General features: G+C 39.3%; 1 protein-coding gene across 3 annotated transcripts in view; it reads left to right on the forward strand.

Moving 5' to 3' along the window:
• Nucleotides 1-730: 730 nt before the first annotated feature.
• Nucleotides 731-18,857, forward strand: part of HERPUD2 (HERPUD family member 2) — a 56,298-nt gene continuing 38,171 nt past the window's right edge. Inside the window, exons 1-2 of one of the 3 annotated variants that reach the window (XM_007981626.3) lie at nt 731-1,067; nt 1,240-1,683. In XM_007981626.3, the coding sequence (XP_007979817.1) occupies nt 1,537-1,683 (147 nt within the window). In that variant the 5' untranslated portion in view covers nt 731-1,067; nt 1,240-1,536. Of the gene's footprint in view, nt 1,068-1,089; nt 1,684-18,857 lie in introns of those variants that run through there. The other 2 variants (XM_007981627.3, XM_038004829.2) reach the window with 2 other exon arrangements.

Here is an 18,857-nt window from a genome sequence, read left to right on the forward strand (position 1 = left end):
CCATACTGAACACGCATTAGGTGCTCAATGAATACTTGTGGATTTTAGTGAAGATTAAGAGGAACGAGACGGAAACTGACGCTTGAGAGGCTGGCACACGCTAGAATTGCACCACAGTTTGCTCTCATAGCTCATTTACTCAGCTTGCGGTCAGGTAGGCATTACCGTCCCCATTAGAGAAGTCAAGGGAGGCCCAGCAAGGACGGCCAGGGTCCCCCAGAAAGTAGAGGAGGACTTCGGGTTTTACCAAAAGCCTGTACTCTTTATGCATGTACCTCACGGCTTCTCCGCCAAAGCTCCTGGCACCTTGCTTTGCAGACAGACGGCGCTCAACACATTTTGAGCAGAAGTGTGGTTCAGCACCAGGAAGGACATTAGCTTTTGCAGAGACGACTCTTGGGATGGAGAGAGACTTCCTAAATCTTCAGGGTGCGGTCAAGACAGGGTAGGCTAGCGCCAGCCGAGTTAGTGGGTAGGCCTCAGGGCAGCTGGGGCCGAGTCCGAGCAAAGGGCCAGGAGGGAGAGGCTCCGAGGAGCCCGACCTGCCGCTTGGTGACGCGAAGCCTGGCAGCTAGAATCCCGGGCAGCCCCAGCGCGGCCAGCGGGCGGCAGGGGGACGGTTGGCAGGGCTGGCGGGGACGGAGGATGGCCATGTGCAGGGGCGTGCCGCCGGTGACGCACTTCCTCCCTGCCTGTTCCGGCTTAAAGGGGCCCCAGACTATCCTCACAATAACAACAAAACCAGCGCGCCTGAGGCCGGCCCAACGGCTCTTGTCCCCGCCCTCCTGCCACCTGCAGTCGCCTGGGCCGTCCCCGGCCCTGCCCTGCCTTGCGCCACCCTGAGCTGTCCAGACTGAAGGGTCAGGCGGAAAGCCGGGCCGCGCCCTTGGGTCAACTTCTCTCCCTGCCACCCGCGCCTCCTCGCGAGACCCGGGGCTGGGCCGTGCCCGCCGCCGCGCAGCAGGAAGGGAGCGGCTGCAGCGGAGAACGCCCCGCCGGACGGTGTGGCTGGCGGCCCTGTCTGGGCGCGGAGGGCGGTGGTGGCGGGCCCCGCGGCCTTCTCTCAGGTACCCCAGTCCCGGCTGACCGCCCTGAGCGGCCTAGCCCTTTCTCCAACCCGCACAGGGGGCTGTGGCGTAGGGGCCTTGTTGCGTTTCAGCTTGGGGGTCGCGGTGGGGCGGGGCAGTGACACCTGGCCGGCCGTCGTGCCCTCATCCCTCCCACCCTTCCTTCTTATAGCTTCCTCTCTCCTCGCGACTGCCTCCACAGTCTGGAGCCCGGCGGAGCCCGGACCTGGCGGGGAGAGGTGCATCCACGGCCCAGCACCCAGACCCCACCGTCGCCGTCGCCACCACCTCAGTCCATCCTTGATACCGGCAATGGCCTTCGTATCGCCCAGTGCACTTGTAACTGACTTGGACACGGAATATTAAGAACTCACTTCTGGCCGCATCCCAGTCGCGCCGGCGGTGACCACCTCGGCTCTTTTGGGGTTAACTGCTGCTCCTCTTGACTCTGTCTGACTTTGGGGGCACCATGGACCAAAGTGGGATGGAGATTCCTGTGACCCTCATCATTAAAGCACCGAATCAGAAATACAGTGACCAGACTATTAGCTGCTTCTTGAACTGGACCGTGGGGAAACTAAAAACGCATCTATCTAACGTTTACCCTAGCAAACCAGTAAGTGTGTAAAAGCTGGGGGCAGCTGCTCTGACCAGCAGCTTTTCGTGCCGTGTACCCTCCTTTTTCCTGCTCCTCCCCTCCAGTCTTGACTCAAATAGGTCTCTTTTGGTAGACCGCGAGGTATTTTGAGTTCTGAGGTTGTGTCTCCTGAGTGTTCGAACCATCATTAATATTTTCCTGATGAGATTCAGTTAATTAGTAAGAGAAAGCAGAAATATCAAGGGACTTAAGAATTGGCAGGCAAGGCCGGGCGCGGTGGCTCACGCCTGTAATCCCTGCAGTTTGGGAGGCCGAGGCTGGCGGATCACGAGGTCAGGATCAGGAGACCAGACTTACCAACATGGTGAAACCCCATCTCTACTAAAAATTAAAAAATTAGCCGGGTGTGGTGGCTTGCGCCTGTCATCCCAGCTTTTCAGGAGGCTGAGGCAGGAGAATCGCTTGAACCCGGGAGGCAGAGGTTGCAGTGAGCCAAGATCGGGCCACTGCAGTCCAGCCTGAGTGACAGAGTGAGACTCTGTCTCAAAAAAAAAAAAAAAAAAAAAAAGACTTGGCACACCTGGAAAAGGGACCACTTTCTTTGGGCTTAGAGTCATCAACCTAATACGCAAGTGAGAGATATATCCTTTCTTAAAAAAAAAAAAAAAAGATAAAAGCACTACAACCCGTATCAGAGCTTTTATTGCTTCTTAGACTAACATTCCTTTTTACTTTCAACACTTGACCCAGAAATTTAAACAGAAATTGAAGAATTTTTTTTTCTTAGAAATAAGTATGTGGCCCCTATAAAAATTATACTTTCAAGATTACTATATATATTTCAAGGACCAGAGAATTATAAGTGTTCACCACCACCCCTTTCAACATTTTTCTCCTGTAGCGGATACATGGACATTAATTTTAAAGAGAACTGCCCTCCACCCCACCACCATTTGGTGCATTCTTATATGACTTTTCTGTTCTGTGTTCCATTCTGAATCATGTCTGGATATTGCAAAGATAATAAATAAAATACAGTACAGCTCCATCTGTCCCCAAAGTCAGTTTTGAAAGGTTGTAGTTGGTAATTAAGGAGTCTTGGAATAGTTTAGAAAAGAAGTGAGTGTACTGTCATGTAGAGTACTGTATATGAAAGTGAGACTTTCACATTCTCCATTGTATACATTTTTAAATTCTTGAATAAGTAGTGTTTATTAAAACTTTTGTTTAATGAAAAGGATTGGATTTTAGGGTGGGAAATACTTTTGGAATCAGGCACGTTTAAGCATGGATCTGTTGAAAGGCAACTATGCTTTCTATGCTTAACACTTGTTTTATGCACCTAAGTTAAGGAAAACACTTGATCTATATTATATTAATGAATTATGACCGTTTCAGTGTTGTATTAAGTTTAGTTAGGCTTTTAGGCTTGCAGAAGAACCACAGAAATGGGGCAGTTACTGCAAAAACAGGAGGTTTAGAAAAACAACTCTTAGTTGGCGTTAGCTGTGTTTATCAGTACTTTGTGATACAAATATTTTTAGTAGGAGGAGAAAAAAAACCCTGAGGAATTTAAGTACTTGAAACAAACTAGTTAGAGCCCCTGTTTGTTCACATCTTTTGTTTGAAAGTTAAGATTTACACAGGGAGTAACAATTTGTTTGAAAATATCTTGATTACAAAAGATTTCCTGTTGCATATGATTAGTTTTACACATTTTTGAAGTGGAAAATAGATTTTTAGGATAGTCAATTGAAAGTCATAGACTTCCACAATACTGTTCATAACAAATGTATGCTCTGGTATGTACTTAGGCAAGATCTTTATTTACATTGTACTATTAAACCAAAAGAGACTTAGTCTGCAGTTTATAGACCAATTTATCACTTTTCTAAAACTTTTTTTTTTAAAAAAGTACCTGAGATGGGAGTGGGAAGCCTGTCTGCCTTATCTACCCCTGAAGAGGCCTGCTTTTGGCAGGAGGTGTGTCTGTGCAGCACTGATCACTGGTGGAGGATGTCAGTGCCGCTGTACATTAGTTAGCTGTCTGAGGATGAGATGTGTTGCAGAACTTCTCTTCTCCTTCACAACCTGCCTGCCTCTTATAGCCACACTGGAGGCACTTTTGGAGGCTAAACCAAATACTATGCAGCCTATTAATGATTAACATGGCAAACCTTTTTTTCTCCTTTGACAAGTTTTCTTTAAGTGAATTGTAATGGCTAACTTTCATTTCTAGGTTGAGAGTGGGTGGAGCTCTGGAGCAGCGCGGTTATGTGTGCTTATCGTCATAGAATTTCACTGAAAACTTTGTATAGTTACTAGATGTAGTAAGTTTACATTCTTATCACAAGAGAATTGATTTGAAGCATCACAGTTATTGAGCAGCAGTTTAATGGTATCGCAAAGCCATACGTAGTCCTCAACATAGGAGTTGGAGTCCTAAAAGTTTACTTTGTAAGGTCATTTTTTAGAATTCAGAACAGTTTGCTGTTAAGTAATATTATAAAGGAAGTTTAGGTTTTTCTGACCACCTGCCATGACTAAACATTGATTCTGTGTTTTAGTTTTCAAGTGCTGTTATGTTTAACAGAGATAATTTCTTGTGCATCTTCCTTGCACATATGCCTACTTTCGTTATCAGTGTGTGGACTTAGTGGAGTAGAGCTGCAGTGTTTTGTAGGAACAGGAGTGTGTAAAAAGTTGTAAAAAGTTGTAAGTGAGTAAAAAGTTGATGGCTGTCATTAACATTGCTCTAATTGGATCTGATGGGTCAGGGGTAGGTGGAGGGCCTTTGTCCCTGTGGGCAGTGGCTTCTAGGAAAATAAATTGGTGCTGCTAGAGGGGAAAGAATAAAAATTTGAGATTGTCCTTTTAGGATCCTACAAGGATAGGTCATATGTCTATATGCTGTTAATGGAATTCTGGCTGAACTCTGTGAAGTCGTAAAATCTTAGGATCCTAGTTTCATGGTCAGATACTGATTTGACTAATCACAGTCTCCATATGGATATGTTAAATGCACTTCTCCCTCCCCTAGTAAACTTAGAACAAATGTACCCCTCCCTGTCAAAGCACATTTTTTTTTGTCTTCATTTATTTATTTAACTAGGATTTTATTGGCCTAGCATTTGAATATTTATGCTAAGTGTGAAGATGATGGTAAGAGTCCTTTGCTTTTATGAAGCTCAGATCCAGTGACATGTAAGTAAATAACCATAATAGTATGTGACTAGTGTTATACAGGAGGGATGTTCTGTGTGCTGCATAGGAGCACAGGAAGGGAATGGTTGTGTCTGGAGTAGGGGTTAGGGGAATGTGTAGCTGTTTCAAGAAAAGATTCACAGGGACATTTACGTTTTCTTCAAGAGTTGATTACAGTTTTAAGCAGACAAGAATCACACTCTGATAGCTTCCTTTTTTAAACTATTCTTTTTTTTTTTTTTTTGAGATGGAGTTTCGCTTTTGTTGCCCAGGCTGGAGTGCAATGGTGCTATCTCGGCTCGCTGCAAGTTCTGTCTCCTGCGTTCAAGCAATTCTCCTACCTCAGCCTCCCCAGTTGCTGGGATTACAGGCATGTGACACCACGCTTGGCTAATTTTGTATTTTTAGTAGAGATGGGGTTTCACCATGTTGGTCAGGCTGGTATCAAACTCCTGACCTCAGATGATCCACCTACCTCGGCCTCACAAAGTGCTGGGATTATAGGCATGAGCCACCACTCCTGGCCTTAACTATTCTTTTGGAGTTAATGTTTGCACTGATGACTTTGTTTTATATTAGTATGTTACTTAGTAATACAGTATTAGGTAAAAAAGATTATAGATCCTTAATGATCTATGAAGGGAAAGGTGTTTTCTAGTTAGGAATTTAGGCAGTTGCCATATTTGTGAAAATGTTCACAAAGTCATAATTAAAAACCTCGGATGTGGAGTTTTGAGCTCTTTTGGAGTTAACTTTGAATGATATTGATAATTGCTTTAGGACTTGGTTTAGGAAATGGGAAGTGCACTAGTTTATATTAATAGAATATATAGTTAATTATGAGTTGTATTGTAATATGACATTTGACATCACTTCATGACTAGCTTTTCAGATCCTGAAATTGGCCTGCACTGTGAAATAATTCTAAAATTTAGGTAATTGCTGTTTGGTGGTAAAGATACTTGGCAAGAAGACCACTTTTACTTGAGTTTCAGACTTTAATCTGAGTTTAGACTTAGTTGTTAGAGATGTAAATATCAAAATGGTTGATAACAGATGGATCATCCTAGAGAAAATTTTAAAAATATCAGTCTCTAAGTCCCGTTAGGTACTTTTCTCGTTCTCTTACTGTATCTGTTCTTATGAACAAGCAGTCACTAAGGTGGACCTGATTCACTCTGAATTCAATTTTGAAGGCAAACCTTTTTGGGGCTTGCATGACTTGGCTCTCCATTTTTCAGTTTTGGGGTCAAAATACTTCTTGATTGTGTCCCTCAGTTCTGGAAAGTTTTCCTCTGTCTTTGCCATTCATGCTGTTAAACTAAGCAGTCATCTTATCTACCTCTCCTGATCAGCTAGGCAGGTTTGTGCTGTTTTTTCAAACTGTTCCTTTACTCTCAGATTCTATTAGAATTAAAGAAGCAAGAATAGAACCAATTGTGTATATAAGTTCTATTGTGAGATTATAACACTCCATAACCAAATTGCCTGCAATCAGAAGTCTTACTTTTATTATAGGTAGAAATAGCTTATATCATTTGAAATTGTATCTTTCTTAGTTTTGTAATTTCCTATTACCTTACTTAGGTCATTTTAAAAAGTCTACTTGTTTAACCACTTTGGGATTATTGATTTAAAGGGGCTATAATCCATAAACAAAATAATTTTTGTTTTATAAAACTATTGTCTTAGAAGATTTTAATGCATTTAAGAGGGTTTCATGTCACCGGGAAATATAGTTCAAGATTTTAAAACCTCTTTTGAACAAAGGGTACTATCAAATTGAATGTGAAAGTTGATGAAAAACAGACTAAAAGCTTTGAATGACTGCTCACTAAAATTTTACTGCTTAATGTTATTTGTAGCCTTATGTCTTTTTGGAAAATATAATAACATTATTATCAAGGTAATGTTTAATCATTTATCAATACTTTCCAGATAGGATTTTTGTAGAACTTTTAGCTTAAGTTTCTTTTTTTAACATAATCAATTCTGCTTTGATTGTCTAGAATGCTTTTATTTAACTGCTCTGACTTTACCATTTACTAAGTGTTTGCCATGTGTGCCAGGCATTATAATAAGCATTTGATATGCTTTATTACATAGACTTCTTATGATGTAAGGTTTATAGTTAGCTCTACTTTATAGATGAAGAAACCGAGGCTTGGTGATTTTTTTTTTTGCTTAGGTCAGACTCTAAGGAGTAGAATTAGAATTGAACCCAGGTTGGATTTACTGTACACATTATATATGATGGTTATATATAATAAAATGAAGAAAAGCATTAGGGACTCGGCCATCTCAGTTATATACTTGTAAACTAAAAAGAACCAGTTGAGCTATAAAAAGAGATGTATATGTTTGGCAGGTTTATTGTCTAAAGGCTGCAGATAAATGGATAACAGCCTTACTGTTGTGCTAACACTTAGCTTAATGTGTGGTTATTTCTCTTTATTCTGAGAAATTATAGGAAAGATTGGATGCATAATATCTGAAGACTACAGTGCACATATCTTTGTCCTGTCTTCACAGTCTACCAGTTTGTGTGAACCATAGTCATATACTTTGTCATGCTCTATTGTACATCAGAGGTGTACATCACTTGCTGTGTGAATATCATATATCTCCACCCATGAGTGGAAGCAGTTAAACTGGGAATGTCTCTTTGGAGTTCCAGAGAACATTACTCTGTAATATTCTGTATGTACAGTTTTGCTTACTGTTACTGCGAGGAGATAAGGGGTAGAGGCAGTTTGGGTGACTGTGCCTCTATTTATAGTGTTTCTGAATTTTCAGGGGTTTTAGATTGGATGCTTTTAGTGGGAAATGGGAAGGAGATGTGTTCTAGTACAAATTTACAGAATTCATTTCCCACAGAAATGATATTTTGTGCACTTCCTGGGACCCAGCTCTTTAAAGCTATTTGATATTTGTGACTGAACTATATGTAAGTACTTAATAGTTACTGCTTTTAAAGGACTAGATTATAGTTCATTGAACTAACCTGTAAGTTGAAGATTGATTTACTGAACTATTAAGATGATAGATATTTAAAAAATTTTTAATTAATATTTTAAAATTAGCATATGAAATTTGATTATGCTGAAGTTGGATATACTAGGAACATGATTTTTAAGCCATACATAATTGAAAGACCCATTTAATCCTTGACATAAAAAATTTAATCATTTGATACTAAATGATGTTCTTGAAATATAGAAGTATTGTTGGCTTTAAACTCATTTATCAGACTGTAGGAGATAATTTAAATGTGTTAGAGATGTATGATATTTGATCTGTTTCTGATATTTAGTTAAACATTAAAGGGTCAGACACTTTCAATACTGGCATATACATGAACCTTTTAGAAACAACAAAAAAGTCCAGGTTAGGACTTATTTTCACCTGTTATACCAGCAAGTGAGCTTTCCTCACCTTGGTTTTTAGCAATGTCTGTTAAGTGGGTAGCAGAGGTTTTTTTGGCCAGTTGTTAAGCAGCTGTTTATTTGGAGTAGGTTATTTCTGTTTCTGGACCAGAGTATATCAGGATGTTTCCAACTTGTTCTTTGTCTTATTATTTGGCTGATTCTGCACTGCCATATGTGACCAGGCTTCATCTAGGGTGAAGTATTGGTGGTGAAAGTAGTGAAATTGATAGAATTTGCTGACTATCGGATGTAGGTGTGAGTACCAGGAAGAATAGTGGTGGTGTTAATGGAGAGGCCAATTATATTTATATATTACTCTGTGGAGCCAGTATCTTATCAGTAGAATCTTTAAATTGACAATTTAACTAGTACTTTTAGATTTGTCAATGCTGAGCCTTCTGAATTCTTATTTTAAAAGGGTACCATGCAATGTTTTTTAAATTGAGAAACGAAGTTTTATTGTGTTAAGCTACTGAGATCTTGGGATTTGTCGTAGCAACTATCATTACCCTAACTAATATAGAAACGGGTTTGTTTTGGTTTGTTTTTTTTTTGAGACAGTCTCACACTGTCTTCCGGGCTGGAGTGCAGTGGGGCGATCTCAGCTCACTGCAACCTCTGCCTTCTGTATTCAAGCGATTGTCCTGCCTCAGCCTCCTGAGTAGCTGGGATTACAGGCGCCTGCCACCATGCCCAGCTAACTTTTTGTATTTTCAGTAGAGATGGGGGTTTCAGCATGTTAGCCAGGCTCGTCTCGAACTCCTGACCTTGTGATTCGCCTCCCTTGGCCTCCCAAAGTGCTGAAATTACAGGCGTGAGCCACCGCCCCAGCCCAGAAATGGGTTTTTAATCGAGCCAAAAGATAATGTTTTTAGCAGGGCTGGGTAAATAATATATTACTTTTTACAAGTCAAATTGAATTGACATCTCAAAATCTGTGCTTTTCCTAATACTGTAGCTTACAATACCAAAATAACTAGTTGAAAATTCAGTTGATTATTATCATTTGTTATTAGGTCTAACACATGATTTTCCTGATATTTAAATTATTTATTTATTTATTTATTTATTTATTTAGAGACAGAGTCTCGCTCTGTTGTCCAGGCTGGAGTGCAGTGGCGCAATCTTGGCTCACTGCAACCTCCGCCTCCCAGGTTCAAGTGATTCTCCAGCCTCAGCCTTCCACACCTGCCACCACACCTGCTGCTGCCATGTATTTTTAGTGGAGATGAGGTTTCCACCATGTGGCCAGACTGGTCTCGAACTCCTGACCTCAAGTGATCTGCCCGCCTGGGCCTCCCAAAGTGCTGGGATTACAGGCGTAAGCCACCGCTCCCAGCCCTGATATTTAAATTACATTCATTGGTATTTAAACTGAAGAGGCAGTTTTTTTTTAATGGCATAAAAAATATCCCGCCAGGCACAGTGGCTCATACCAGTTATCCCAGCACTTTGGGAGGCTGAGGCTGGCAGATCACCTGAGGTCAGGAGTTCGAGACCAGCCTGGTCAACATGGTGAAACCCTGTCTCTACTAAAAATACAAAAAAATTTGCTGGGCATAGTGTAATCCCAGCTACTCAGGAGCCTGAGGCACGAGAATTGCTTAAGCCTGGGAGATGGAGGTTGCTGTGAGCCAAGATCATGCTACTGTACTCCAGTCTGGGTGACAGAGCAAGATTCTCAAAAAAAAAAAAAAAAAAAAAAAAAAAAAAAAAAAAAAAAAAAATTCCAAGTGTTACTTTTTACCTAGTTTAGGCACATGAAAAAATTAGTAAGTTAATCTTTCTGTTTTCTTTTCTTTTTTTCTTTTATTTGTTTTGTTTTTGTTTCTTTTTTTTTGAGACAGTCTCTCCCTCTGTTGCCAGGTTGGAGGACAGTGGAATGACCTTGGCTCACCTCTCTGCCTCTTGGGCTAAAGTGATCCTCCTACCCCAACCTACTAAGTAGCTGGGACTACAGGCATGCACAACCATGCCCAACTAACTTTAGTATATTTTGTAGAGACAGGGTCTCACTATGTTTCCCAGGCTGGTCTTGAACTCTTGGGCTCTAGCAATTCATCTGTCTTGGCCTCCCAAAGTGCTGGGATTATGGGTGTGAGAAACCATGTCTGGCCAGTTTTTCTGTTTTCAATTACTATAAAATTAAAGAATACCTTTCCTTTCCTTTTACTTTATTTTATTTTTATTTCCATATGTTATTGGGTAACAGGTGGTGTTTGGTTACATGAATAAGTTCTTTAGTGGTGATTTGTGAGATTTTGGTGCACCCATCACCCGGGCAGTAAACACTGCACCCTATTTGTGGTCTTTTATCCCTCACCCCCTTCCCATCCTTTCTCCCTGAGTCCTAAAGTCCATCATGTCATTCTTATGCCTTTGTATCCTCATAGCTTTAGCTCCTACTTATGAGTGAGAACATACAATGTTTGGTTTTCCATTTCTGAGTACTTCACTTAGAATAATAGTCTCCAGTCTCATCCAGGTTGCTGCAAATGCCATTAATTCATTCTTGTTTATGGCTGAGTAGTATTCCATCATACAGATAGATAGATAGATATAGATATATAGATAGATATAGATATCTCACAGTTTCTTTATCCATTTGTTGATTGATAGGCATTTGGGTTGGTTCCACGTTTTTGCAGTTGCAAATTGTGCTGCTATAAACGTGTGTGCAAGTATCTTTTTATTTTATTTTTTTTGAGATGGAGTCTCGCTCCATCGCCCAGGCTGGAGTGCAGTGGCATGATCTTGGCTCATTGCAAGCTCTGCCTCCTGGGTTCATGCCATTCTCCTGCCTCAGGCCTCCCAAGTAGCTGGGACTACAGGTGCCCACTACCAAGCCCAGCTAATTTTGTTTTTGTATTTTTAGTAGAGACAGAGTTTCACCGTGTTAGCCAGGATGGTCTTGATCTCCTGACCTCATAATCCACCCACCTTGGCCTCCCAAAATGCTGGGATTACAGGCGTGAGCCACTACACCTGGCCGCAAGTATCTTTTTTTGTATAATGACTTCTTTTCGTCTGGGTAGATACCCAGTAGTGGGATTGCTGGATCAAATGGTAGTTTTACTTTTAGTTCTTTAAGGAATCTCCACACTATTTTCCATAGTGGTTGTACTAGTTTATATTCCCACCAGCAGTGTACAAGTGTTCCCTGCTCACTGCAGCCACACCAACATCTACTATTTTTTGATTTTTTTGATTATGGCCATTCATGCAGGAGTAAGGTGGTATTGCATTATAGTTTTGATTTGCATTTCCTTGATCATTAGTAATGTTGAGCATCTTTTCATATGTTTGTTGGCCATTTGTATATCTTCTTTTGAGAACTGTCATGTCCTTAGCCCACTTTTTGATGGGATTTTTTGTTTTTTTTTCTTGCTGATTTGTTTGAGTTCCTTGTAGGTACCGGATATTATTCCTTTGTCAGATGATTAGATTATGAAGATTTTTTCCCACTCTGTGGGTTGTCTGTTTACTCTGCTGACTGTTCCTTTTGCCCTACAGAAGTTCTTTAGTTTAATTAAGTCCCAACAATTGATCTTTGCTTTTATTGCATTTGCTTTTGGGTTCTTGGTTGTGAAATCCTTGCCTAAGACAGTATCTAGAAGGGTTTTTCCAATATTATCATCTATAATTTTTATAGCTTCAGGTCTTAGATTTAAGTCCTTAATCCATCTTGAGTTGATTTTTGTATAAAGGTGAAATGTGAGGATCCAGTTTCATTCTTCCACATGTGTCTAGCCAATTATCTCAGCACCATTTGTGTAAAAGGATGTCCTTTCCCCACTTCTTGTTTTTGTTTGCTTTGTCAAAGATCAGTTGGCTGTAAGTATTTGGGTTTATTTTTGGGTTCTCTATTCCTTCCATTGGTCTATGTGCCTGTGTTTATATCAGTACCATGCTGTTTTGGTGACTGTGGCCTTACAGTATGGTTTGAAACCAGGTAATGTGATGCCGCCAGATTTGTTCTTTTTGCTTAGTCTTCCTTTGGCTCTGTGGGCTCTTTTTTGGTTCCATATGAATTTTAGAATTTTTTTTATAATCTGTGAAGAATGATAGTGGTATTTTGATGGGAATTACGTTGAATTTGTAGATTGCTTTTGGTAGTAGGGTCATTTTTACAATATTGATTCTACTCATCCATGAGCATGGGATGTGTTTCTATTTGTTTGTGTTGTCTGTGATTTATTTCAGCAGTGCTTTGTAGTTTTGCTTATAGAGGTCTTTTGCCTCCGTGGTTAGGTATATTCCTAAGTATTTTATTTTTTTTGCAGCTATTGTAAAAGGGGTTGAGTTCTTATTTTGATTCTCCGCTTGGTTGCTGTTGGCATATAAAAGTGCTGCTGATTTGTGTACATTAATTTTGTATCCGGAAATTTTGCTGAATTCTTTTATTAGTTCCAGGAACTTTCTTTCTGGAGGAGTCTTTTGGATTTTCTAGGTAAATGATCATATAATCATCAAACAGCGACAGTTTGACTTCCTCTTTACCAGTTTGGATGCCCTTTATTTCTTTCTCTTGTCTGATTTGTCTGGCTAGGATTTCGAGTACTATGTTGAAAAGGAGTGGTGAGAATGGACATCCTTGTCTTGTTCCAGTTCTCAGAGGGAGTGTTTTCAACTTTTCCCCATTCAGTATTATGTTGGCTGTGGGTTTGTCATGGATGGCTTTTATTATATTGAGGTATGTCCCTTGTATGCTGATTTTGCTGAGAGTTTTAATCATAAAGCGATGCTGGATTTTGTCAAATGATTTTTCTGCATCTATTAAGATGATCATGTGATCATCTTATTTTTAATTCGGTTTATGTGGTGTATCAGATTTATTAATTTGGGTTTGTTAAACCATACCTGCATCCCTGGTATGAAACCTACTTGATCATGGTAGATCATCTTTTTGATATATTATTGGATTTGGTTAGCTAGTATTTTGTTAAGAATATCTTTCCTTTTAAAACTTCATAGTGGTTGGTCATGGTGACTCATACCTGTAATCCTAGTACTTTGGGAGGCTGAGACTGGTGGATCACTGGAGCCAGGGAGTTTTAGACCAACTAGGGCAGCATGGCAAAACCCTGTCTTTACAAAAAAAAAAAAATATATATATATAGATATACACACACACACACGTATATATACACATATATACATATACATACACATGCAAAAATTAGCCAGGTGTGATAGCACATGCCTGTAGTCCCAGCTACTCAGGAGGCTGGGGTAAGAGGATCACTTGAGCCTCAGGAGGCAGAGGTTGCAGTGAGCTGATACCTTGCCACTGTACTCCAGCCTGGGCTACAAAAAACCAAACTCTTCAGATTATTTGAAGGCATTTGAATATTCAATTGAAAGTAACAGTTTTTCTTAATGCAGATATAATTCACATACTGCAAAATTTGCCCTTTTAAAGTATATGACCCAATGGTTTTTAGTACTTCACAAAGTTGTGCTGTCATAATCACTATCTAATCCTAGAATATTTTCATCGCCCCAGAAACTCCATACCTATTGGCAGTCACTCCCCATTCTTTTTTCTTCCATCTGCTAATCTACTTTGTTTCTTTTTTTTTTCTACTCTGTTTCTATGAATTTGCATAGTCTAGACATTTCATATAAATAGAATCATAGTTATATGGATTTTTGTGCCTGCTATCTTTAACTTGGCATAATGTTTACAAGGCTCATCTACATTATAGCATGTGTCAGTATTTCATTCCTTTTTGTGGCTGAATAATATTCCGTGCGTGCATATATTTATATACACCATACTTTGTTTATCCATTTGTCAGCTGATAGACATTTGGGTTGTTTCTACTTTTTTTCTGACTATTATGAATAATGATGCTATGAACATTCTTGTACAAGTTTTTATGTGCACATATGTTTTCCATCATTTTTGGTACGTACCTAGCAATGGAACTGGGCATATATTGTGTCATAGGGCAACTGTATGTTTAACTCTCTGAGACACTGCCAAACTTTTTTCCACAGTGGCTGCACCCTTTTACATTCCTACCAGCAACGTATGAAGGGTCTAGTTTCTCTGCATCCTTGCCCATATTTGTTTTTGCTTTATGTATTTTGGGGGGTACTATGTAATTTTGTTACATTTTTATGTTCTACATTTCTGAAAATTGATGTGACCTTGCTGTGGAAAGATAAAACCATTTTTTCAAAGTTGACTACTAATTTAAAGAAAAAAATACTACAATACTAATATATGATTGCTTCTTTATCATAATTTGCTAATATCAGTATCATTTGTAGAAATGAATCAGATGAATTTAGCACCAGCAAGTGTTTTAAGTTAGTGTTGTAATTCATATACTGAATATTTCATTTCTGTTTTTCCTGATTACATGTAAAATAACTTATTTAACAAACTTCAGATTAGGTGGTTTCTCCAAGTCTGTGTAAGCAGTTTTGGACTCATGACACCTCATAAATCTACACTTAGCATGTACTCTGTGAGGCACAGTAGTGGGCTGTGGGAACACAGTGACAGCAAGATGGCTATGGACCCTTTGTTCTTGGCACTTTAAGGAAAAAAAAAACACATGTTGGCATAATTAGAGGTTGTGGTTTGTGTTACGAAGGATATAAACAGGGTGTGTGAGAGGGAATACTATACTGTAGATTTGTAAGTCAAGGAAGACCTCGCTGAGGGGGTGATTTTAAAACTAAAATCTAAAAGGTGATTAAGAGTCAGGTATGTAAGAGCTAGGGGAGAATACAGCAGGCAGGGTGTCTGAATTGGAAAAGAGCTTGGGATCTAAGTGAATGTCAATTTGGCTCATAAGGAGGAAAGAATACTACTGGGGAGTTTGGGGAGAGACAGAAGCCAGATCTGGCCATGGAAAGGAATTTGAATTAAATCCATTGTAGTGGGACTCCATCAGAGAGTGACAGGATTGATCTAAGTTTTTTTGTTTTGTTTTGTTGTTTTTGTTTTTTGTTTTTTTGAGACAGGGTCTTCCTTTGTCACCCAGGCTGGAGTGCAGTGGGAGTGATCATAGCTCACTGTAGCCTTGAACTACTGGGCTCAAGTGATCCTCTCACCTCATCCTCCCAAGCAGCTGGAACTACAAGCATGCCCTACCACACCTGGCTACATTTAAAAAAATTTTTTGAGGAGATGGAGTCTTACTGTGTTGCTCAGGCTGGTCTTGAACTCCTGGGCTCCAGCAGTCCTTCTGCCTCAGCCTCCCAAAGTGCTGGGATTACAGATGTGAACCACTATGCCTGGCTGATTTAAGTTGTTAAAAGATCACTAGAGCTGCTGACTGTAGAATGGAAGCAAGAAAACCAATTAAAAGGTTATTGCAGATGACCAGGCAAGAAATGATGGTTTAGATTAGGGTAATGGCAGTGTAGGTGGAAAGAAGTAGACTGATCTGAGAGGGACTTTTGGAGATAGAGTCTATAGGATTTGACTGTGGTTAGATATGGGAGGCAAGGCAAGAGAAAGAAAAGTTGAGGATGATGCCCAGGTTTTTGGCTTAAACAGTTGGTCACAGGTTGTTACAGGATAGGGAAGAAATAAGAGGAAAGATTTGGGGAATTGGGAATTGAAATGCATTGTAGAATTTGAGTTGCCTGTTAAAATATATGAAGAGGTCAAATCTCTTAACAGTTGGGTATATGAATCTGGGTCTGAGAGGGTGAGGCCTTGGACAGAGAGACAAATTTGCGACTCATCTGAAGAACCCTAATGTTTAGAATTGGATGGGAAATTTAGCAAAGACTCTGGCAGGGCAAAAACCAGTGATATGAATGAAATGTACATATGCCTACTAATGGTTTTTCTAAACCTTGATTCCTTTTCTAGAGAAGCAAATGATAAAGACTGTGGTGTCTTTCTTTCTCCTTGCAAAAGTCAGAAACTTTTGCTGGGTGCTATTGCATCTTTTCCTCCTACTGCTGACGGACTTGCTTAGCTATTGCCTAACCTTTCTGTTTAGTAGGTGTAGGTGGTTTTAAAAAAGAAGGACTTGGAGATAAGGGATTACCAGTCTCTTTCTGGGATACTAGTCATACTACTTTAGTTAGCTATATTTTGGGTTAAATACAATATGTGCTAGCTTTTAAATTTAATAATTATTTGTATATGTGCGACCCATAGTTCCAGGACTAGGAATTCTCAAAATCTTTTGAGTTTTTATCTTGATAAAAAATTAATATTATCAATAATCTGGATAATCACTTTATAGATATCATGAGATTTCAGTACCTCTATTTTTAACTAAATAGTTTTCCTAAATTTATTTAACTTGTATTGCATTGCAAAGTTTTCCAAGCTTTGGGTTTTGAAGTCTCTGACTGAAAATGACCTATTGTTTCTGTGAAAAATTCGTTTTAAACCTGTCTACTAACAAATTATGGGAGTAAACATTTTAAGTAGGACTGCCAGTATGCACCATTTATGTATATTTTGATCAGTAGTCCCAAATACTGAGTTTTTCAGAATATTTTTTCCCTATCTTGCTTAGAAGTGATGCTTGTGATAAAATATCTGACAAATTCCATTACTATTACAGTTTAATAGGAAAATGTAGATTATCCATGTAGAAAGCAGATAATATATTAACATCTTGTAGTAGTTGGTAAATACTACATTCTTTCACTAAAAATAAAAAAACGTAAGTTAGATAACTTATGTTTTGGACATGGACTTCTTTTGACTAATATGAAAGTATTTTTTCTCGTAGAGAAGGTAAAATTAATTAAAAGATTTCCTTTTGTTGTTTATAGATGTCATTTTAAACTGAGACTTTAGGCTGGGCATGGTGGCTCACGCCTGTAATCCCAGCACTTTAGGAGACTGAGGTGGGCGGATTACTTGAGGCCAGGAGTTTGAGACCAGCCTGGTCAACATGGTGAAACCCTGTCTCTACTAAAAATACAAAAATTAGCAGGGTGTGATGGTGCATGCCTGTAATCCCAGCTACTCGGAAGGCTGAGGCAGGAGAATTGTTTGAACCTGGGAGGTGGAGGTTGCGGTGAGCCAAGATCGTGCCACTGCACTCCAGCCTGGGTGACAGAGCGAGACTCTGTCTCAAAACAAAAAAACAAAAACAAAAACAAAACAACAAAAAACAGACTTCAAAGTTCTAACGTGAATTGGGACTTTGTTTTTTTTTAAAAATCACATGAAGTGACAGTCATTGCAACTTTAACTCAACCTGTTTTAGCAGCATCCAAATCATGTTCTTACGCATAATGAACATACACAGCCTGCTGTTAGTCATTCAACTTTTCGGTACTTTTCCATAATCTCATTAGAGCCTCATGAAACTGCATGATGTGGGAGGAGCAGGTACTAGAAATTAGCACCTAATGTTAATTGAATACTCAGTAGGCATTGTGTTCTGTTCTAGTTTATGTGCATTTCCATTGTTATGAAAATTAAGCCCTGTGAGATACAAACTATTATTGCCCTTATATTACAGATAAGGAAACCGAGGCACAGAGTGCTGGTGATGGGATATTGTATAAGTTTCTTATCATCTCTTTACCTACATCTGTCATATTGTGCTGTAAGTCCAACTCCTCTGCACAAGACCCCCATCCCTTATTAGCTACTGAAGGACATTGCTCTTGAAATTGTTTTTCTCTCTTGCATCATCAGTTTTTTCCTTTCTACTGAATTACTCCTATTGGCATACAAACACATTATTTCTCTCTTGAATAAACAAAAGCACAAAAGAATAAAACAAACCAAAAGCAAGACCCTCTCTTGATCCCATTTCCCTTCTAGCTGTTGTCCTGTTTCTTCCTTTAAGTGCAAAACTGTTTATAAGTTGTATATATTTGCTGTCTCTACGTGTCTCTCCTTTTCTTTTGAATCAATTCCATTTAGGTTTTTATTCTGCTACACCACCAAGATTACCTTTATCAATGTCATTAATGATCTCCTTGTTGCAGGATGCTGTGCGAAGATATAGAGATAAATAGAATAATATGAAGGGAGGACACTGTGCATAATAACGAAAGCCTAGAAACGCTCAAATATCCATTAACAAACTATAGTCCTTTCATATAATGGAGCATTGTGCGTTTGTTAAAAAGAATGGGGAAATATTTTTTATGCTGCTAAGCAGTAATCTCCCTGGCTTATTAAGTGAGAAAACAAGATGCAATAGGGGTAAGTGTATTGTACTACTTTTTATGTAAGAAAAGGAGGAAAATAGGAGTATGTGTGTATTCAGCTTTGTTGTTAAGTGTTGTAAGGGCAATCCAAAATCATAGAGGGGACAAGGACAGAACTAAAGCCTCTTTGAATGCACCTTGTTTATAGTTTTTACCTTATCGCCATTTTTTGTTATATATAATTATAAAAAAATAGAGAAATCTCTAAATGAAAACACAAGAATTAAAAAACGTCAGGATGGTGACACAGTTACAAGAATTATTATTTCAAGTAACTTTGAAACACTGTATTTTGCCTAGTGACTTATATCCTAAGGACAGAGAAGATCAATAAGAAATCTTAAACTTTGTTCAATATTGTTAGTAACAATCTTGTTATTGTTATTTTGAGATTACATA

This window comes from Chlorocebus sabaeus, chromosome 21, assembly GCF_047675955.1.
Source record: "Chlorocebus sabaeus isolate Y175 chromosome 21, mChlSab1.0.hap1, whole genome shotgun sequence".
NCBI lineage: Eukaryota > Metazoa > Chordata > Mammalia > Primates > Cercopithecidae > Chlorocebus > Chlorocebus sabaeus.